Below are 23,674 nucleotides of genomic sequence, written 5' to 3' on the forward strand. Positions count from 1 at the left end.
GTGGGGGTGATTACGTTTAGTAGAAATTAATTCCTAAACACACAGGGAAATATTAACTCCCAGTGCTGCTGGCCAAGCAAATAGATTTCAGCATGGAAACCAGGTTCTCTGATCAGCTGGCTCAGGTACACCTCCCAGCTGGAGAGATCACAACTAGGTGGTCTCCTTGGACCCTTCAGTGTGGGCTCAGAAATCAGAATCTGTTTGCATCTTCACTATCAGATGGTCTCCAACCCTTAGTACTATGTCCTTACAAGTACTTGGTACTTGACCTATGCTTGAACTGAATCATTAAAAGCTCTCTGCTTAGCTCATAATGAAACAGAAGGAGGAGGACGAGGAGGAGGAGAGGGAGGATGAGGAGGAATGAATCAGGTGGTCTTCCAGATGACCCAGGTATTGTTCGGGTCTTCAGTGTCTCCTATGGAGTCATGTGTTAAAGCCTTGTTTCCTCGTTTATGGTACTATCAGCAAGTGGAAGGACGTCTGGGAGACAGGGCCCAGTAGAACGAAGCCAGGATATGGGGGAAGAGCCTTGAAAAGGATATAAGCCAGGGCCCCTCTTATGCTTTCCAGTTGACACATGGTCTCTACTACATGTTCCCACCATGGCGTACTGTGCTGTCACAGGCACAAAGTAACAGATCCAAGTAAACATGAAAGACCAGGTGGGTAGTAAGCTGGAGTTGACAGACAAGGAGCAGAGGGTAGAAGGAAGATCCAGAGAAGGCAAAGACACAGTCTGGAAGAGCTATTTTACTTCCAACACAGTCTGTACTGCGGAAGACATCGCTTGTTACTTGAGACATGTTGCAAGTGACTGCGTTTGACTTCTGATCAGCTTTGTTAGGTTCATCATCCAACGTCCTGGTGTTTTCAGGTCCTCAGTGTCTAAGGTACAACAGGCTTGGTACAGGGAAACACCTTGTTCTGTGCAACACGCTGCTCCTCTGTACAAGCACCAGTGTGGCTTGGTGGCTTGTCATTCTCTCTCTCTTTCTCTTTCTCTCTCCCCCTCTCTCCCTCCTCCCTTCCCTCCCTCTCTCCCTCTCTCCCCCTCCTTCCCTCTCTCCCCTCCCTCCATCCCTCTCTCCCTTCTTACCCCCTCCTTCCCTTTCTCCCCTCCCTCCCTCTCTCCCTTCCTACCCCCTCCTTCCCTCTCTCCCCTCCCTCCCTTTCTCCCTTCCTACCCCCTCCTTCCCTCTCTCCCCTCCCTCCCTCTCTCTCCCTTCCTACCCCCTCCTTCCCTCTCTCCCCTCCCTCCCCCTCTCTCTCCCTTCCTACCCCCTCCTTCCCTCTCTCCCCTCCCTCCCTCTCTCCCTCCCTTCCTACCCCCTCCTTCCCTCTCTCCCCTCCCTCCCTCTCTCCCTCCCTTCCTACCCCCTCCTTCCCTCTCTCCCCTCCCTCCCTCTCTCCCTCCCTTCCTACCCCCTCCTTCCCTCTCTCCCCTCCCTCCCTCTCTCCCTTCCTACCCCCTCCTTCCCTCTCTCCCCTCCCTCCCTCCCTCTCTCCCTCCCTTCCTACCTCCCTCCTTCTCTCTCTCTGTCTCTATCTGTCTGTCTCTCTCTCCTCTCTGTCTGTCTCTCTCTCTGTGTGTGTTTCTTTCTGTGTGTCTCTGTCTGTCTCTCTCTCTCTCTCTGTGTGTGTGTGTGTTTCTTTCTGTGTGTCTCTGCCATTGTGTGTCCATCTGCTGTTAGTATGACCTTCCCCCATCCCGTGTGTATGTCTCTCTCTCTCTCTCTCTCTCTCTCTCTCTCTCTTTCCCTCTCTCCCTCCCTCCTCCCTCCTTCTCTCTCTCCCTCTCTCTCTGTCTCTCTCTGTCTGTGTCTCTCTCCTCTGTCTCTCTCTGTGTCTCTGTCTGTCTGTGTTTCTTTCTGTGTGTCTCTGTCATTGTGTGTCCATCTGCTGTTAGTATGACCTTCCCCCATCCCATGTGTATGTCTCTCTCTCTCTCTCTCTCTCTCTCTCTCTCTCTCTCTCTCTCTCTCTCTCTCTCTGTGTGTGTGTGTGTGTATAAATTTAAGCCCTCGAATCAGCCCAGCTCTTTGGAATGTCCCCAGATAGCCAGGATGTTAGGCTGGTAAGTTACCCATAAAGCTGTATGTACATGTATGTACATATGCTATATGGTTGCATACACATGTTGGTGCATGTATATATGTGGGTAGATATACATATACATGCATGCACATATACACACAAAGGAAATGTGGACAAAAGGTGTCCCCCTTGATTACTAAGCCCCCTTATATTTAGAGAAAAGGACCAATCACTGAGTGAGAATTTTACTGATTCAGCTAGGTTGACTAGCAAGTGGGCCCCAGGGATCCCCCACCCTTATGTCTCCAATGATGGGATTGCAGAAACACATAAACATACTGTTTTTTTATGTAAGTATGAGGGATCTAAGGTCAGGTTCTCAAGTTTGTATGACAAGAACTTTATGGACTAAGCCATTTGTCTCCCTAGCCTTTCTGATTTATATGAGAAGGTAGCATGTTTTACTTCTTGTTCTTACATTATGAAGCATCTATTAAACTTGTGAATATGTACACACACACACACACACACACACACACACACACACACACACTGGGGGCTAGGTAGGAGCCAAGGGTTAAGAGAGGAAAGCAAGTTTTTTTAAATCAGTTTGTAGCTAGTGAGCCATGGGGAAGGAGGTTGAATGTACTAGAACTGACTCTCAGACTTTCCTCCAGACCAGAGACTAATAACCTTTGGTAGAGTCAATCAAGACAAATATGCTGGCAGAAGCATAGCCTACCATTCCTCATGATTCTGAAAGCCTTTGGCCAGCAATTCTAGAAGACACTTAGACATGGGTTAGTGTTAAGATTAAGAAATTAAGAAACAAGACAAGGCTCTGGGATAGGCTGACATGGAGCAGATGATCAGAGATGTTGATTAGGGAAAAAGCTATTCTGTATTTTCCCAGGTGGCCTGTGGGCAGGTAGTCTAAATGCATGGTCAGTGATGAGGCTGCCCTATGGAAGGAAGGAGGGCTTTCTTTAATGGTTGGCCAAGCACTCCAATCTTCAGGAAGGAAAGAGGGGAAGAGGCCCTAGGAAGGAGCCCCTGGGGTCCAACACCAGACCCTAGTGATAATGTCACAGGCATTGTATCTGAGAAGTGGCTTCCTACACATCTTGTCCTCCAGCTTTGACAGCATGGTTGTAAGTTGACTCCTCTCACCAGCACCCAGACCTTAGGAAAGGAATCTGGACTACTCTGTCCATAGATAGCCTCTTAGATTTTTACTATCCTTCTATCTTCCTTTCTACTCCCTCCCCCCTGTGTGGACAAAACACTACAAGAAAGAAGTGAAGCCCTGTGCCACCCACATGGGGAGGGGTGGAGCTTCTCCTAATGGACATAGAGGCAGAGATACTGTGTAAGTCTGCACATGATCTTCCCAATGGTGGTACTCATGAGTCTTCCAAGGAAGGGTAGCGCCTGGGCCAATCAATGGGCTGGGCCTGCCACAGACAGGGGTAGGGGATCCCATTATCAACCTAGTCTAAGATAGGCTTCTTTGACTGGGAATAGTGCCAAGGAAGGGGAAGATGGAGAGGGCTCAGGGCCTGCCAAGTCTGGAGGGTGTGTTCCAGGCCCAGGACAGGAGACAGCTGTGATGGGACAAAGGCAGACAGGGCTTGGATGGTTTTATTCCCTTTTGCCCAGATCAGAACAGGTGGGCTCACACACAGAGGAAAGCCCTGGGAATGCAGGCTGAGTAAACAGGCAGCTTTGTGTCTGCCATGCTTGCCATTAGGAAGACAGGCTTGGAGGCAGGGCCAGGGGCTGCTGAAAAACTCAGTGTGGGGACTTCTCCTTACCCCTGGGCTGGCAGGTATGCACTTTGACACATTTACTAGTGTAGAGGGAGGGAAAGCAGAAAGAAAGAAATGACTGCATCATCTCTTCAGCATATTCAGCCCACAGCCCTGCTGTGACTTCCCTGGTACAAAAGCTCTTTCAGTGACACAGGCTACCTGTTTGCAGAGGCTCTGTCCTCCGGCTTCTTGTTCCTTTGGCTTCTTCTCTAATGGCTTTCTCCCACCCTCTTGCTATTTTGTCAATTTTTGTCTAACACACACACACACACACACACACACTACTCCCTACCACCACAGGAAAGGTTGTCAAAAAATGACTATGAATACAGACAAACAGTCTCGACTCAAGCTCACGCTTGGATGGTCCTGTTTTGTTCTTTGCCATGGACTTGCTGAAAATCACGTTTACTGGGGCCTTCAGCAAGGGCCAGTATCAATTAGCACAGAGTCTTGGCCAGCATGGAAGCCTGACAAACATGCTGATCCCTCTAACCCATCATTGCATTAAAGGCCTGGTCCCAAAGAAGCTACGGGGCAGAATCAATATTACAATAATTTTGCATCCCGGAGCCTAGCACTGTGTTCAGCATAGAAAGTGCAGGACTAGTTTTAGATGTGTGTGTGTGTGTGTGTGTGTGTGTGTGTGTGTGTGTGTATGTGTGTGTGTGTAGTGTATCCAAGTATTTATGTGTCTGCATTTGTGTGTGTGTGTGTGTCCACAGTACTTTAGGGAAGGCTGAACCTTGCTCGTTCCTCGCTTCCTTCCTAGCAGAGCCTCTCAGGACCAACATCTCTAGACTGGTTCCCACACTAACTCTGTTCACTGTTCACACCTACCCCACTCCTTTCTTCTGCTTTTTCCATGTCCTATTTGTTGCCTCTAAACCATGCATATCCATGATGTGTCCACTGAAAAGGACAAGGCAGTGAAGGACAGGAGGCAGTGAAGGACTCCTGTGTTTGACTTGAAGATAGTACTGACCTTCCAGAAGAGGCAGTGTTGTCTACCTGGGCTACATGAGTTTACATATGTTAACGTTTTTTTCAGACAGAACACTTCCTATCTGTCCATTTGACTCCATACAAGTTTAGAATTGTGTGTTAATGAAAGGTATCTTAAGAGACCCAAGGGCCTGTCCTTGCTCACACACCACACACAGGAGCTATTCTTAGTCATTAACTCTCAGAGGGCAGGAGACTTCCTAAGTAGTTCAATGATCAGTACTCTGGGCCTGTGGGAACTCATGGACTGTGTCCTACCAAGAAGTTACAAGACCCCTGGGTACAGCACCAAGGTCCCTGTACATCTGCCCTCATCACTCATTCACTTCACTAAGAGCTTAATGTTATGGAGAGCAGCACACTGATGGAGCAGAGATCCTGGGACTTCCATAGCAACCTCTATTATCCATCTAATCCCCAAGTTAGCACCACGGTAAGCCATGGTTCTTCCTCCTTACAAATGTAGATGCCAAGTGTCTTCCACACAGTGATATGGCCAATCTTCAATATTTTCAGATTCCATATTTCAAATTCAGCCAACTGCTAACATTTATTAGTGCCATCCAAGCTTGCCTTCATGGCACTTTTGAGGTTCCCCATGGCCATTTGCAGAGTGGGGAATGACTTAAGTCACATGTTCCCAGCTAGAGTAGGAATACGTGACGTTTTGCCTTTCTGTTTCAGTAACTGCATTATAAATGAGGCCTGCTTAATGCCACACTTTTCGAGTTTTATACTTGTTTGACTTTGAAGGATTTACTGCCCAGTATTCCTAAGCATATCAAGGTCATGCTGTGAAACAAGGAAGGTGAGATATATGCATGTTAAAGAAGCTTCATTCAACCAATCGTAAAGGCACATGCTGTAAGGATATGCAGGAAGATCATAAGAAACTTCATCTGGGTATAAAATTATAGTTTTCTTGGCCATGAATTGACCATTAATAAGCTAACAATATTTATTGAGGAAGATATCTTAAAGATATCATACAGATGTCCAACAAATGAGGTTATGTATCAATCCATTGGTAAAAATGTTGCCAGTGGTTTCAGGAGCCAGATTCTCTATTTCTTTTAGGGGCAGGAGTTTGCTAATTTGCTAATTCATTCACTGTTCTTTATAGAACATCACGACTGCGCATAATGCAAATAGGCTGTACTCACAACCTCACAAGTATACAAAACAGGAGAACTCGACTGCACTGATTTCAGCAGTCATTACAAGATTCCCTGTCATAGCCACATAGTAGTTTTATTGTGGCTCCTTGGGCAAAGAGAGGCCACAGAAACAGCAGCTCAGTGTTGGATGGCAGACAAGACAACTCTTATACAGCCACTGGTCTTAGTAAAGGTTTGACATCTGGTATGAAGACTGGGGTGAGATGCAATTCCAGGCTGAAGGAGATAAGGGGAAGCAGAAGGAACATCTGCCAGCCAAGAAAAGACAGCTTGAAACTGTGTCAGCCTCAGGGACTCAAGCACACCATTCAAGGGCCATCTAGAAAATCACTGGAGTCTACCAAAGCCCAAGAGGAAGGACACTTGTAAGCTCTCAGCTGTTGCTGCAGCCTATGAGATCCTTGAATACCCTACCAGGGTTCCACTAACCACAAAGCATCTGACCCAAGAGGTTGGCCTTATCAATTCTCTTATAACTAAGTGAAGTAGGCACCGGGCCACAGAGAGAGTGCTGGGGAGATTTGGATCTGAATTGTGTGTCAGACACTGAAGTCAGGTCCATGACTGTTTCCATTATGACTTGCTGGGACGAACTGCTGGTTTCACTATGTGATAGCCTGCCTTATGAATGATCCTGACTATTCTTTGGCTTTAGTTTACCCTTGCTTTCTGCCACAGGAGTCAAGCACCATACCATACAAGGAGAAGCTGAGGCCATAGAAGTAGAGGATGACATTTTTTCTTTTTCTCAGCTTAACCAGCTTTGGAGGTAAATTCTCACTGAGATAAGTGCCATATGGGGCTGGAATGGCATCGTGACACAAATTAACATGGACACAGAGACCTGTGTTTTGGTCCTAAAGGATTTCAGGGAGGGGTCAGCTTTTTTGATTGCCCTGGAAGGATGCTTATACCATGCTATAACTACTAAGTATGTTCTACTAAACAGTAAGCTAGGTGGCTTCCAAGTCCCCAAGGAAGGCATCAGGTTAAGAATGCATTCATTCCTTTTCTAGGAGATCCTACTATGCAGGACAAAGACATATATCTCCTTCTTCCTTAGAAGGTAGCATCAGGGAACTGTCTGGCTTGACAGGAGCTGGTATGCAGTCTAAATGTTCCTCTCCACCATCCTTTGTGGAGGGCAATGTTGGGTTCCATCGCACTATTACTGATGGCCTTGATGTACACTTGAGCACAGCTTCCAACCTATTTTAGAGTTGTGTGCATTTCAGCCTGGCTCAGTGGTTCTCCATTTCTTTCTGCTATAATATCCCTAACAGATTTCAGGCCTCCCCTTAAGGGACTCAAGGCCTCATTATGTCCAATACCCAGAAATAGGGAAGTTGGCTGTTCTCTTGGAGAGATTTATGAGAAATTAGGAGGGTGTTTTTAACTGTCAGAATCTAGAGAGTATTTCCTGTCTTTGGAAGAGGAAAGAGACAAGATTTCACCTTCAATTTCTTATAGTTTAAAATGACTGAAAATTACAATAAATGTCATTAGTCCCAAGAAATTCAGGTTGCTAACAGGAAGACTAAAATCTTATTTTATAGTGTGTGTATCTAGCTCATAGAATACCAGGTTTCAGGTGGCCATAGGAATCAACCATAGCTAGAGTAGGGCTAAATTCTATTCAGATGGGAGTCTAACTCTGGCAGATGTTAGGAAAGGAGAATAAAGATCTTGGGATTTGAGAGATGGGTCAGTTGATACCCATTCTGCCAAGGGACCCAGATTTAATTCCTCGTATTGACACGGCAGCTCACAAACATCTGTAATTCTAGTTTTGGGGCATCTGAACTGTTCTCTGGACTCTAAGGCACCACACATACACATAGTGCACAGAAATATATGCAGGCCAAATACAAATATGCATAAGATAAGAATTAATTACAATTTAAAAATGATCTTCAGTTCTCCCCTATTTCCTGGCTAGTTGTCTGCATCTCTCAGTTCAGTCATCCAGTTACTATTTATTTCCACTTTAATATGACAGCCCTCTCCCTTCTTCTAGAGAATCAATCACCCCTAAAATAGACATACAAGTGAGAAAAAGTATTGTGTCTTGATGTGTGTGGGGTGCTCTACAAATTGAAGTTGGACAAGTCCAGGCATCTCTTGCAGTGGTTCTTCAGGGTGTCATTGCCAGGGTGACTGCCGTATTTTGACCTGTCACCATTCCATGGTGACATTGCCATATGTGTCTTAGTGGAATTGGGCAAGTGAAAGTGAACCCAGAACAAACCACAGAGCAATGAAGCTTGCAAAGGGTGGAAGGAAGGAAGGGTGAGGATGAGAGAAATGCTCACAGGGTGAGAGGTAGACAGAGAGGAACATTCGAGCTCCTGGAAGGAAACGGGAGGCAGGAGGGAGTGACCAATGGTACTCACGTGTTGTGGAGCACACACCAGCCACAATGGGGGTCACCTGAGCCAAGACACTCGCCACAGCTCCGATACTGCCCACAGGACTCCACAGGAACTCTGGTAAGCTAGAACAGCACACCAAAGACCAAGCAGTCAGTCACCAATCTTCAGAGCCCCGATGGTTCACAGCTAAGATTGTCATTCTAAATACAATTGTATCACCCAAGATACCAGAGGAGCATGGGAGAGCTTAGGGCCCTAGAACCAATGGGACTTTGAGGGGACATATTAGAGTAGGTGACTGCATAGCATCCGGAGGATACAACCACTTACTAGGTTCTCAAATGTATCTAAGATGTATCTGGAAATCAGTCCACATTGACTTTTTATGAAATATCATAAAATAGACTTACATGCTACACTTTCACATTTTCCTATTACCCACACCCCACATATTTCTGCAAATACCCAACTCAATACATATTTGTTTCCTATCAAAGCAATAAGGCCGAATGAATGTTCATTCTTTCTCCATCTTGTTTCACTTTCTCTCACCCCCTTCCATTAGGTCTCAGCACTTTTATTTTTTCCAGAGAGTACTTAGCCCTCACCCAGCACCCTTCTCTGTTCTTTCTCCTCGATGTTTAACAAGGTGCTGGATCTACCCTGTGGCTGTCTTCTGCCTTCTCCTGCTTCGTACTGTTGACCAACTTGCTCCAAAAATTGATTTCACTGCGGTTCTTTCAAAGACCAGCCTTGCTATTTCCCCCACACACACACCCTTTTCATGATTCGAAGCTTCCTCTCCAGCCCAGAGACTTTACATTCCCTTCCAGCAGCAGCTTGTTAACATAAAATGTTCCACATGACATTTTCACTTAGCTCAAATGCCTCCATTTCCTGCACGCACTTAAATATCGTTTGAGTTTCTTTGTTCTCAAAGGCAGCCTTGATGTCGCCTTACATGATGTCCAAGTACCAGCTATGTAGTAGGTATTTAAAGATGACACTTGTGATCAGATGGAATTTTTATTTTCTTTTTATAACCTTGGTCTTTATTTTCCATTTTGCTAGTTTCTTCTTTAAAAAAAAAATGTTTAAATTCTGTTTTTTATTTTGGGATATTTTATATTATCTACTTTTTATCCAAGTGGAGGGTTTCTTGCCTAGTCTTTTAGGTGACTAGATGCCAGGACAAACTCGCTACAGTCACCATCAGAACCAACACAATAAATTGTACTTGCTGACCCGGCTGAACCATCTCTGCTCAAGAGTGAGCAGGGAGGCTGTGCTTCCCCTGCTGTTCCATAAAGCATCTGTGCTGTACAATTATGCCCACTTGGCAGGGGCTACTTGTAACTCACGCACAGTCAAACTGGCACCAGAGCCTGCTCAATTAGTCTCCACACTCTTTTGGAATTAATTAATAATTAATTCCAAGTCCCACCACGGTCTCCTTTCCCTTAATTTCCTCATTTCCTTTATCTATCTTTGTGTAGCTGTCTCCTCTCATTCTTTGCAGCTTCGCCCTTGGCCTTTATTGCTTGTTCTGAAAGACTTGGATTTGCATTTGGAATTTTCTAAATTTTTCACATATATTTATTTGTGTGTATGTGTGTGTGTTCACTCATGCACACTTGCACACATTTATCATGCACGCATGTAGGAGATTGAGACCAGCCTGCAGGATTCATTTTCTCCTTCCACCGTGTGGATTCTAGGGATAGAACCCTGGCAAGCCAGCTTGGCAGCGAGCACCAGTAGCCACCAAGCCACCTCTCTGCTCCCTGGAATTTTATCTTAATTTCTATCATTGCCCAGGTGATTTCCCCATGACCTCAATGCCTTTATAATTAAGTTTGATGATCAGTTTTTATGAATTACATTGCTGACTCTGCAGGCACCTAGGAATTTAGCTCATTCCTGTTGCCACTTTAATTTTTCTGTTCCTCCTTAAGCAAAAACCTTCTAGTCACATGACTGCATGCATAATAGTGCCCAACCCAGAGGACCCTGACTCCTATGAATTGGGGAGTAGGAATGAGATTCACAAGCTATTTTCAATATTTCCGAAAGCCTATTGGAAATTGGATTGTTGCTGTTTTATGTGGCGATGCATACTCATGTGCCTCCCATATTAAAATTGGAAATATATTATTACTTAATAAATGCAGTTTGTTTAGTAGACAGGATCTTTCAGAATGCGACTCCCTAAGGGGAGAAATAATAAAAAGGGCTATAGAGGGTGAAAGTTGGGAACCATAAGACATAACCATGTTTTCATGAGTTCCAGCTGCCTGTCTGGCACTCCATATTTTGCATGGGCTTAAAGGAAAAAAATACCATGGCTTGTGCAATCAAAAGCATTTTCTTGGTCTAAACTTAATTAACACTCTCCCCAGTTTCTCGTATTGACATGTTTGATAATCTGTCTTGCATGGAATATACCCTGGAATTCCAGTGCTAGACCTGGGGTTTCAGAGTTCGCCCCTAAGGTGTACCCTGCAGTTCTGGAGTATACCATGAGATGCTGGGGTGTGTTATAGGATTTTGGAATGTTAGCTTGGTTTCTGGGGTATACCCTAGAGTTCTAGGGTCTGCTCTAGGACTATAGGGTTTGCCTTAGAGTTCTGAACTTTTCCCTGGGATTTCAGGGTGTTAGTGTTTTCTGGAGTTCTGGGGTATGCCACTTGGAGGAAAGGGCCAGCCACTGGGTAAGCCAGATACCTCAGAAACCTTTGCATTCTAAAAATAACTTGCAAGTGGTGTTTAATAATGTCAATAGCCCAGAATTATAAAATCCTTCCTCTCTTGATTTTAAACAGCTGCCATTTTCTGTGTAGTTGCAAAGGATGTTAGAGCCTGCACAGGGAGGTTCAAAGCATCCTTGGCCATTATTAACAATGAGACCGTACTGTCTATGAGACTTGTTTTTCCTGTCCTGGACCATGGAGCTAAACCCTGCTCCCAACATTCCTATTTCTGAAGCATATGACCATGAAATGGATTCGTAATGAGTCTGGGGTCCAGCACTTCACAGGTGGTGGTTAAGATTCCCACAGGCTTTCCTGTGCACGTTCCATCCCCTGTTGCTCAGTGCACTGACCACTCTCCCAAATCAGAGACATCACAGAGCCTTCCTCGGTCTGGGGAGCTACCCTGGGAGTTATCAGACTTGTAAGACATATTCCTCCTTAGTCATTTCATTGTGTAATTTCCTCTTTGAGTGTGACACCAGCCTCTAAGCCATTCACCACTCCACACTTCAGACAGGGTTCTGAAGTTACCCGAGCATCCTGGATTAATTCAGACCCCATCTTGGCTTCCAAGTGTACTCCATGCTATTCTTTGATTTCAACTAAACATTTGTATGGGACCAGGCACACATCTAATCTCCAAAAGTTTGAAAGCTAGGTCTTGGCTATTGCATTGCTCCTATCTCTCCAGATGAACAGTTCTCTCTGGGTCCCTTTTCAATTATCTATAAAATAAGCAATGGTGTGCATTCATTCTAGAATTCCTTTTGGATCTGACATTCTAGCTGCTTCTAAGTGTCCAGACAAAACCTCACCCAAGGCACTCCTCTCTGTGAGGCTTTCAGGGACATGTATAAACATAATATTGGGGACTTTCAAGAAACACACCGTGAGGATCTGGTAGTCTAAAGTTTTCTCTTTGAAAATTTCCAGCTTGTTCCTACCAGGCATCATGACATTTTTACTACTTGCTTATGAGGTTGATCTAAATGTTCCCCAGGCTTTTAAATCACCAATGCTAAAATTAAGAGACCATGCTGGAATTCTAATAGGTGAGAGAACTCAGTTATCATTTGAGGGAGTGATGTCATCTCTTTTCCCTGTGCAGAACCTCCATGGGGAAGGGCAGGGACCAGGGATTCTCAGAAGTCCTCCTCTCAGGCCACCTGCTCTCCAGCTTGGCCTAACGCTGTTGCCATGGCTCAGTCTTCTCTAGGCACATTGCTTCCCTGTGGACAATCCTAGAGTGTGTCAGAAGTTTTCCTGACACTTTAGAATCACTTTTGCAAACTGTAATTAGTACAGCCATTTATCTCAGTTACAAAATATATACACTAAAGTCCTGGGTTCCCTTTTACCTCTTGCTAATATGCTGCAAAGGTGGCCAGATGGCTTCTCAGCCATCTTGCTCTTATGAGTCATCTCTCTCCCCAGTAGCTGGACTCTCTACCTACACTGGACACCCAACAAAGCTGCCTCTCCATTCCCCACCTCCATTCCTCTCCTGACCCTGGAACACAAACCACTCCAGATGCAGAGCCACACGATTAATTAAAAGCACCACACGCTGATTAAAGTCTTAAGCTACAGTGCCAGGCATGCTAATTAACTGAGTGAGGGAATTTAGACCACAGGAAGAGGTGAAAAAGAAGTGTGTGTGTTGAGGGGATGACTTCTGTTGGGAGAACAAATCAGATGACAATGTGACCTAAGCTATCATAATGATAGATGGTGTTAGAGACCACAGAAGATTGAGGTCCCTCCCCCTGCCACTAGACTCCAGGAGAGGTTGTTGATTGATGTGGCTACAATGTAGCCTTTAGTGCTTCCAGAGAGGGAGCCCCAGCCATTTTCAGGACCACCCCACATTAGAACAGAGGGAGAATGTAGCTCCTAGAACAAGAGTGGGGTTTGGATCTGCACAGAATTGCCTTGGTATACTGTCTCTAGGCAGTGATAAATTCCCCCAAAACCAATTTGCCATGTAAGATAGTGACTTTGCTACCAAGTACATAGTCAACAGATGAGTAAGTCCAGCCTCAAAGGCACATTTGCACGTTCATGTTCATAGAATTCTTCACAATATTTAAAAATGGAAGCTATCCAGAAGAATGGATGAACAAAATGTGGTATGTACACACACTGAAACGGTATCCAGCCTTCAAAGGAAACGAAGCAGGATTGGGGCACACATCTGTAATCCAGCAATCTGGAAGCTGAGGTATGAGAAAAGGCCAGCCTGGGATACATAGAGAGACCTTATCTCAAGAAGCCAAAAAAGAAGGGAGGGAAGGAGAGAGGGAAGATGGGAAGAAATTCTAGATGAATTTTAAGTATGATATGTTACATAAAATAGGTACGACATAAACGGACAATCATTGCAACACACATGAGATCACCAGAGATTCAGTGAGAAGTTAAAATGGAGGCAGCCAGGCACTGAAACGAAGAAGGGAGGAGTGAATTGCTATTGAATGGGTACAGAGGTTCAGTTTAGAAAGATAAAATGTTCTAGAAATGGCCACACCACTTATATATGCCCAAATGCCCATGAGGACCCAGAGACAGTAAAATAGCTAATTTTGTGCTATATCTATGTAGTGGCTATTCCTGGTTGTCAACTTGACTATATCTGGAATGAACTATAATCCAGAATTGGAAGGCTCACCTGTGGTCCTAATATGGAGGCTAGGAGATACAAGTTTTTGACCTGTATCTTGGCATGGAGATCTTGAGGCATAGTGGCTATGAATCCCAGAAGATTAAGACAGGGAGATCTCTGAGTTCAACATCATTTGGGACAAAGCAAGTACCAGATCCAGGCAAGGTGGTATACACCTTTAATCTGGGTCACACCTTCTGCTGGAGACCTACATAAGAACATTGGAAGAAGGAAGATTCACTTTCTCTTCTTCACCTGCTTGCCTTGTGGGACTGAGCAAGTGCTAGATCTTCAGACTTCCATCCACGGCTGCTGCTGATCATTGTTGGGGAGTTGGACTACAGAGTACAAGTCATCAACAAATTCCCTTACTATATAAAGACTGCCTATAAGTTCTGTGACTCTAGACAACTCTGACCAATAAAATCTATTTTGCAGCCATTATTAAAATGCTGTAGAAATGGTCTCGAGTGGACATTGGCAAAGGGCTGATCTTCAACAGAGCAGGGTTGACATGAGAAGACCTGCTTAGCCCCCGGGTCAGGGGCATGCAGCAATGCTCACAACATAGGCTGAGGTATTTTGGTAAATAGACACACACCTTTCAGCTCCTCAGATTAATTTTTCTTGGACAAAGGTTTAGAGATAACCATCTCCTATCATTCATTTCTGGATTTGAAAAGATAATGCCATAGCCTGTCTACCCAGAACCTTCCTTTCGTCCATACTCTCCGAGAGGCACAGAATTCAAATGTTTCACATGATAGTGCATAGAACCTGACTTGACAGATTTGTTTCTTTTATTTTAAAGTTTATGTTTATGTGTGTGTGTGAGTTTATGTGCACCATGTGTACTCAGGTACACTCAGAGGTTAGAAGAGGGTGCTGAGTACCTCAGAACTAGAGTTCAGCAGTTGTGAGCTATCCAGTCAGGGTTTTGGGAACAGAACTTGTATCCTCTGCAGGGACAGTATATGTTCTTAAACCCTTGAGGCATCACTTCAGCCCAACCCCTGTCTTCAGATAATTATTCTTCTGCCCATTTATGACATGTGGGCCCTTTCCTATCATTCTTTCCCTATACTTTTCCTCTTTGGATGGCTTTCTTGGAAAGAACACTTCTTTTCTTTATCCCTTTCCAACTAAGGTTAGCTTCCTTAAATAATATAGTATACTTTGGCTTGGTCTTAGACTAAGTTAAAGAGTATCTTCATTTGCTTTGATTTGTGCATACATAAATGTGTGTGTATGCATACTCAGATGTGCATCTGTTCATGGGTGCATGTGTGCAAACTTGACTGTCATTTCTCAGGTACTTCAACGTTGTGTTTTTGAGAATCAACCTCTCACTGGCCTGGAGCTCACTATGTGGGCTGAACTGACTAGCTATCTGGGGGTCCATTATGACTTGATGTTTTATGTGGCTAGGCATCTAATGCAGGTTCTCATGTTTGCAAGCCAAGAACTTTGCTGACTGAGCCCTGCCACATCCCCACTTTGATCAATAGAATCATCATCATCATCATCGTCACTGTCACCTTCCTTAACCTCACTAGTCTCATGACCAGAGCCCACCGATTTATACAACAATAGCCTAGGTTAGAAGCTTATGAGTGGCAGAACAGAGCAGAGGACCCATCCTAGCTCTCAACACCTGGCCTTGGCCTTTCTAGGTTTCTGAACCAGCCACATTTACTTCATTCTTAGAGGTTGTCAGAAAGTGAGCTTCTCATCACTGGAGGAATTGGTATGGTCTCGTGAGGCCTGGCTTGTGGTGGTTAGTCCCTGCCAGTTTTCCTTTTTGCAAGATGCTTTCCTCTGGCAGTTGGGCTCTCCTCTGCCTGTTGCAGCTCTTGTTCCAAGGGGTGCCTGCGACTCTGCAGACTCCATGCAGAAACACTCTGTCCCCACTGTTCACAGTCTCTGTGTGCATCTCTCATTTGTTTAAGCATTTGACATCCTGGTCGAAGTGTGAGTTATTACTCCATCTCTACTCTTATAATTGGATGCTAATGCCACAGTGGCTACACCGAGCCTGATGCCTGGAGTTAATTTAAATGTCCAAAAGGGTTCCTAAGTACCCAATTTCCTTCAAAATTGTCACACACAAAAAGAAAAGAAAGAAAAGAAAAAAGAGGCAAGAAGACCCATTAAGAAACTCGAAGAAGCTCCCGGGGAGCTGTCAAGCTGCACAGATGTGGCAGTTGGTGCCATCCTTCATGATGTCCTCCTGTCTCCTGTTCCCATGCAAGCAAGAGAAGTGGGGCTGAAGGAAGTCGTTCCTTTAGGAGCGCGTTAGCCCAGCAATGCACGTACATCTCTGTAGCATGGTCTTAGAGAACTTTCACAGTCTCTTCTTGGGCATTCCCTTTCTTTGTGGCCTTTGGCTACATTTCCAGGTTTGTTTCTTCTGACTTGGGGTCATGAAAGGAATTCACAGAGTCCCTGGAAGCCCCTCTGTCACCTATGATGGAATCCCTCCAGGTACCTGGAACCCTTAAAGTTATTTATCTTCTTAGAGGTGGGGAGGCTTTCTAACCTGACTGCTTGGTACAAGAGACAAATGTCAGGAGCCTGGCCCCAAGTCATTATGGACTATACTTTGCACCTCAGTTTACCTAGGTTGGCCTTTTAGGATCACCCTTGCTGTTACCTCATGGAGAACAAGGAGGCAGAATGTACTTTTCTTGACTTTGACATTGGACATGGCTTCAAGACTTGACTTGATGGATGAGACGGTAGTGACCACAGGACCAGCCCATGCATGAGATTTGCTCATGGGTTCGACTTTGCTGTTCTGTGCGCATGGCATCTTTGCAAGAAGAATGCCCTAGGTCCCTGCCTCCTTTTCCTCTTGGGCATCAAAGAACCTGTGTGGAGCAAGATCGGACCTGTGCTGGCAGCCAGATGTCAGGCCAGCTTGAAACACAACTACCCAGTGAGACAGCTATATGACATTGTGCTATAAGGATGTGAGGGTGAGAATAAATGCCTACCATGTGCTGCTAGGTGCTGGGTTAGCCTAGTAATAATACACACTGTTGTGGCAATAGCTGGATAGGACACAGGTGCTGAGGAGAGAGTTCAGAAGGGCACAAAAGCCTTGTGAGATGTCATAAGGAAGGAAGATGGAGGAGAGATAGGTTTTGATATGTTGGCTTCTTTCTCTCCTGGGTATCAGAGCCATACCCACAGTGAGGGTGGTGGTAGTGGGTGCATGTTCAGAGGTTTTAATCATCTTCAACATGGCCCAGTAGATCCTTTCATGTCCTTCTGTGCCCGTCATACTTTCTTAGGTCCATGTCTATGCATCGGTAGATAGTAAGAGAATCCAGCCATGTGAAAAAAATACCAAAAAAAAAAAAAAAAAAAAAAAAAAGGACTTTGGAAAGAGAACCCAGATCACTAGATTGGCCATTCAGACTGACGTCCTGGTATCAAGAAGTTTGCTTTGAGCCTTTTGAATTCTCCTAATTATTCCTGGACCTAACAGTGAATGTGGCCAATGCATCAGAATATATGCTTCAGTATGCCAGCAAAGCCTCCTCTTGCCTGCAGGTATGAGTTCTGGGGCCAAGGTCCTTGATACTTAGGCTAGCATAATAATTCCAGACACGAAGCTTAGGAGGCTGAGAGCTGAGTTTCAGTCCGCTAGGGATGCATTGCTGACCTTCGATAAAGCCTCCTCCTCTGCCACCAGGCTCCAGCGGATCAGTTTTCAGATAGGTGGATAAGTCATGCCGTCTCTGAGTCCTGGTCACAAAATCCTAATACAAATGGTTCAGGAAGCATTCTGAGATGTGAAGTAGCAGATGTTGTGGAGGACTGCAATTTGCTGCTATTAATAAGTATAAATGCCTAATAGGAAGCCAGTTTGCTCTGGGATCTTGGACAGCCAAGGAGTGAGTGCAGGCGCCGGAATCAGCAACATATGCTGCTCCTCATTAGCTAGTGGCTGTAGCTGAGAAGCTGGGTGAGGAGTGTTGTGTGCTCTGCAGAGCCTCAAGAAATCATGGTACCTACACCTCAGCCCATCCCTGCACCTCACCCCATGTCTGAGCCTCCCCCTGTGAACTGTCTCGATGCCACAGCATCACTCTTAGCCAGGGCCCTCACCAAGGACAGAGCTGAACCCCTTTGTGCTATACAAATGCAAAAGCCATGGCCCATGAAGCCTCAGCAGCTTCCTCAACAGCTTCCTCAAGGCCACTTGGCTAGGTGGTGGTAAAGGTGGAAAGGTGTGGGGGAGGGGCAGAGATGACTTGTAGCTGAGTAAGATGCTGGAACAATAGATGAGCACTTGTTATTGGGATCTCACTCACACACTCATCTGTGCCATCCCAAGCAACCCTCAACCCTGAGGCAGGAGGAGAGGAGCCGTTAACATGGCTGCAGGTTACCATTGGGCCTTCCAGGGACTCTTTCCACATATGACCCAGGAGACTGAAGGACTTGTCACTCCACACCTATACCTAGGACTTGGCTTAAAATTTTCATAGCACTTTGGGATTCTTACTGGGAACCAGGATGGTTTGGATGAGTTCAGGAATGGCGGCGCAACAACAGAGCCTCCCCGGAAAGCAAAGAAGCCCACACTAAGTGGGAACCCTAACGAGAGACCAGCGATTGCTTTCTGTACATTTCTTTCTCCTCTAGGGATCCTCTTTGGCTCTGGCAAGTATAATCAGAGAAGGAAATGAAGGTTGAAATAGCTTTGTCTCAATGACAAGTGAGAAGCTGGGCTTTGGGGAAGAAACAGAATTGGGTTTGAGTACTGTGTCTGCCGCTTCCTACGTGCTGGGGGCGACGTCTTCACTCTGCTGAGCCTCGGCTCCTCTCCTCGTGCCGCAGGGTTGAGGGTTGCTTGGGATGGCACAGATGAGTGTGTGAGTGAGATCCCAATAACAAGTGCTCATCTATTGTTCCAGCATCTTACTCAGCTACAAGTTATCTCTGCCCCTCCCCCACACCTTGCATTCAGCTCCTGCACAGTCGATGAGAACAGGCGTGTGAGTGAATGCCTGCCTTCGTGACTGCCTGCATGCATGCATGAATGCAAGAATGGATGCAGACAGAAATGCATGCCTGCATACAAACTTAAAAGCATGGATGTAGGCGTGAATGAAAAACTTGAATGCGTGAAACTTGTCCCTGTCAAGCTCCTACACATTAAAACATAAAACCTCTTGATATCAACTCTACCTTAAATCAGTCATTTTGCATTATTGTCTCAAGTTCAGATTATTGCCCCTAATCACAAATTAGCCTTCTAAGTAAAAGGTCCAAGTCTCTGTCCTCCACTGTATTATGCTCCCATGCACAGTTATCTCAGGAAACCTAATCTCCAGGGCTGTGGTTGAGGTACAAGCTGGACACCCTCCTGGGACAGCGAGTGCCAATGGAGAATGCCAGCAACCACACTCCTGTCCTACCCAGCCCTGCCTGCATTTAGGGGAAATAGAATCAAGGGAAAGAACGAACATTCTGGCATTTTCAGGGTTAACAGGCTGAAAGGGATCTTGGGCCTAATCTATCTCCTCCTCTCTTTCTTCTGTGGTTTCAGGGATTATCTGACAACCATTGTGGCTAGGATGCTATTTGTTGACCTAGTCTTCAGGTTAAGGATAAAAGAAAAGACAAACTCAGGGGACCAGAACCTGACTGGGGTCATAGGGGGGATAAGAGCCCGCTTCCAGGCCCAGTCTAGCAGGTGAAGAAGCAGCTTTTGTACCAGGGATCAAAGTGCTGCTCCTGCTCCAGCCATCTCTCACCAGTGACATTGACAAAGGCAATGGACTCATGTGAGCTGGGGCTGGGGACCTGCTGGCTGAGTTTTCTAAGCCCAGCCTGCTCAATGGGCGCCTTTGTTCCTGCAGCCAAGAAGGAAGGGGAGGAGGAGAGGCTGGCACAGGGACACCTAACTCTGCTCCCCACGGGCAGTTGAGACAAGCTGATTCAGGAGGCATATGTTGAGTGCTCCTCTGCTGGCCGCTCAGGCTCTTTGTCGGAAGCAGCAGGGTAGGTGCATGGGCCTGCCTCCACCCACTGCTCTTCCCCTCCCTCTGATGACTTCAGTCAAGGGCATCACTCAGCCACTGTCCCCAGTTTTGGTCTGGCTATAAAAGCTGTCCATAGTCCATGTGTGTGAGCATGCGTGCAGTGGCCAAGGGGTGGGCTCAGATGTGTTGATTGATCATAGCAGCAGTTTTTCCACATACCTGTGGATTCTGTGACACAGGAAAAAAGAAATCCTGATTTTTTTCTTGCAGACATCCCTGACCAGATATGCACGTTGTTGGAGCAAGAGGCATTTTTTTTCTTTCTAGAAGTAATTTGATCCTGGGAAAGCCACTGTGCCCCAAGGAGGCATGGAAAGTGATACTTCTCTCCAAGGGAGCCCTTAAGGGTCCCTCTCTCAGGAAGCCAGGTGTGGCTAGCTTCAGATGACAAAAACCACGCATGCCGTCAAGACTCCCCAACTTTTTTTCTCCCCACTTCCCACTTGCCTCAAGGTACCACATAAGCCACCAGATCCCACCCAGGCTGTTTGTAGGATGGGCCTAGGATGTTGATGGGGAAATGTCTTTGCTCACTAGGAAACCTGTGACTGCACAGACTTAGCGTGTTTCTTGCATGAGAACAGGGTACCCTGAGGGTACCCATGCAAGAAAGGGAGTGCTAAGAGAACTGGCCTCAGGTGTGTGGGTGAAACCTTTCTGAGGAATAATTTTTCAGGGATGGCAAAAACCTAAAATAAATGACCAGCAAGGCTGCCTTTTATGGTCTTTGCAGTAGAAAACACCAGTGTCCTGAGCACAGGCATGTGGCTGTAACTGTTCACGGTGCTAATGATCATCTGGAGAAACCTGAATGTCCATCCACAGGGTGGTTTGTGGCAGAGCACCCATTCTCTGAAACAACATTGATCTGATATCTACTGGCAAGGACAGATAGCCACAATTGATCCTTGAGTTTGAAAAGTGTGATCCAGAAAAGGCATTTTATGACTCAAATTTTATTTTTGGCAGGGTCTTGATATGTGGCTCAGATCAGATTCTTTTTTATTAAACCTTATTGTAAAGGACTTGCCAAAAAATGTGCAGTAAGATTAGCCAGAATCAAAAATCTATACATCTCATTGAACGTCTATGCAGTTAAAATGGCCATTCTGAAGCAGAAGGGCTTTGCATTAGATTTATACTTAGACTATCAAATATATATATATTTGCGCTTAAACCTCTCCCCCACTCCCTGCACACAGTGAAATCCTGGTCAAAGTTAATACTAGGAAAACAATAGCTTTGTATTCACTTTAAGATTTGCTTCCATGGCAGGCACTGCACCCATCTTCATCTTTATCACCTAATATTCACCTTTTCTTGTTCTCCTTTCTACATGTATGCTGCATCCAAATGCACATTTGTTTACATCTATACATACACACATTATAGGCTAGGATCTGCATGTGAGCGAGAGCATGCAGGTTTTGTGTGACCTCGCTTAACATACCTTCTACATCCATCTAATTTCCCGCAAATTTTGTAGTTTTTAGGGCAGAATAGGATTCCATTTTAAACATGGACCAGGTTTTCGTCATCCATTCACCATAGTGAATTTTTACTCATCCTCCCTCTGGGGCATCCTGAGTGCTGGAATTACTGCTGTGCACCACTCTGTCCAGATCTGCTTTTAGCTTTCAAAGAGAACCATGCAGCAGACAGTCATATGCACAGACAGATTTCTGTAGTAAGAATAGTTTCTGGAGAGAGAGTGGAGTTGTTATCTGGTGTTAACATTGGGAGATTTAGTTAGTATGGCCAGGTAGTGGAATGCACACCTTTAATCCCAGCACTTGAGAGGCAGAGGCAGGCAGGTCTCTGAGTTCAGTGCAGCCTCGTCTACAGAGTTAGTTCTAGGTCAGTCAGGACTATACAGAGAAACCCTGTCTTAAAAAAAAAAGTGTTAGCCTAAAGTGTATTTTAGGATCCAAACTTTAGTTGTTCTCTGTTTTTAACATTAATCCAATTTCAAACTATTTAGAATAGCAGTTCTCAATCTGTGGGTGTCACTATGACCATCAGAAAAAAATTACATTATGATTCAAAATAGTAGAAATTACAGCTATGAAGTAGCAATAAAAATAAATGTATGGTTTTGATAAACTACAATATAAGGTACTGTATTAAAAGATCTCAGCATCAGGAAGTTTGAGAACCACTGCTCTAGAGCTATGGAGAGGAGCCAGGGCTTCTTAGTGTCTCCTCTTGGTCCATCTTTTGACAGCACAATGGACCACTGTCACTGTCTGTCAAAATGTTTTCCCTTTGAAAATTTAACCAACTCATTGAATGGTGAGTCACCATTTGACAATGACACCCCCAAGTCAGGTCACCTGCTCAAACAGAAGTTGTTCCCATCCAACCTGGACAAGTCTCCTACTCCCCACAGAAATTCCTAGGCAAGGACTAGGATTCCTCAGTCTCTGGTCCTTACAGGCTTAGAATCTACGATGGTGTGTTTGGAGGTTCATTTCCTCACTAGACAGACAGTCATGGTGTGCTAGAACAGCGCTGGGGGCTGGGGGGACCTAAGGCCTGCACACTCATCTTACATTCGTCCCTAGATTACTGTGAGACCTGGGCGTGTGTTATCACTTCGATGTGGCTCTCGGTTGTCCTTCCTCACAACCCACTATGGTAACAGTGGGAAAGACCCCAGGGGCCTTGCTACAGGGTCTCTCCCAGCTTCACCCCTGTCGTGGGAACTGGATCTGTCTGTATAATGGGATGCTCAGTTCTGCCCTAGTTCTTATGACTTTGACAAAGTAGAAGGATGCCAATTTGGCATATGCTCTGCATTCTATGATAGTAAAAGACCACAGCTTGTGGTCTTTTACTCTTGATAAACTGCAAAGCCTCCGCCACATACTATGGCGACTTCTCTCCCATTACCATAAACAGCAGAGTGGTTGAAGGGTCGATGTGTCGGTGAGGAGACATGACTAGAGGATCCTGATGGGATGGAAACTTCAAAGGCTTTTGAGCCTGTTCTGCATTCAAATCTGAGCTTCATTTTCCTCACATGTCCAACGAGGGTAATAAAAACCTATCCCCTCTGAGGTGCCAGGGAAGTCCTATTTTAGCTGATTGCCTGCTCTCTAAGTGGGACAAGAAGGACAGTCAGGCTCACAGGGTGGTGAGAATGGTTACATTTCCCAAGGAGGTAGAGATGAGCAGCACTTCCCACCACTGTCTGCCAGGGGCTGGCCTCACCACATGGCAGCTGGGGCTAGGAGAATGCTCAGGGGTTTCAATTAGGAGGTTCACTTTCTAGGGTGAGTGGAGGTATGGGGCAATTTACCTCTTCTATGTCTTATGTAGATGAGGGAACCATTGACATTCATTAGAGTTTAGAGTAGTAGTTCCTTGGAAATGACAAATGGCTGTCAGTACTATATGTAGATAAAGGATTCACCAGGTCATAGGTTACTGCTGTGCCAGGGTGAGCACAGGAGGGGGCCTCTGTTTCTGCCCAGGGGTGTGTGTTCTCAGCGGACAAATGTGGGTGGCCTGGGGAAAGGTTTGGAGCTTTAGCAGTGAACTTTAACAGTTAGAGAAGCAGAGAGAAAGAAGTATCTAGAAGTGTAGAGTAAGAGGTAGAGAAGGAGTGGTTCCCAGTGACTCAGTGTTGGGCAGGAGCTGTGAGGTCTGGAAACGAAGACATGGAGCCAATGGTACCTGGTGTTTGTGATCTAAGCTCTTCACCAGACCACTCCCAGCTCAGCCAGGTGTTTATCATCCTCAACATTATGAGACATTATGCAGACTAAATCATGTAATAGGCCCAGGGACTC

General features: G+C 45.5%; 1 protein-coding gene across 1 annotated transcript in view; it reads right to left on the reverse strand.

Annotated features, from left to right (window-relative positions):
• Positions 1-23,674, reverse strand: part of Plxna4 (plexin A4) — a 440,362-nt gene that overhangs the window by 96,669 nt on the left and 320,019 nt on the right. The window contains exon 5 of the mRNA XM_052173399.1: positions 8,428-8,528. Within this exon, the coding sequence (XP_052029359.1) occupies positions 8,428-8,528 (101 nt within the window). The remainder of the gene's footprint in view (positions 1-8,427; positions 8,529-23,674) is intronic.

This window comes from Apodemus sylvaticus, chromosome 2 (assembly GCF_947179515.1).
Source record: "Apodemus sylvaticus chromosome 2, mApoSyl1.1, whole genome shotgun sequence".
NCBI lineage: Eukaryota > Metazoa > Chordata > Mammalia > Rodentia > Muridae > Apodemus > Apodemus sylvaticus.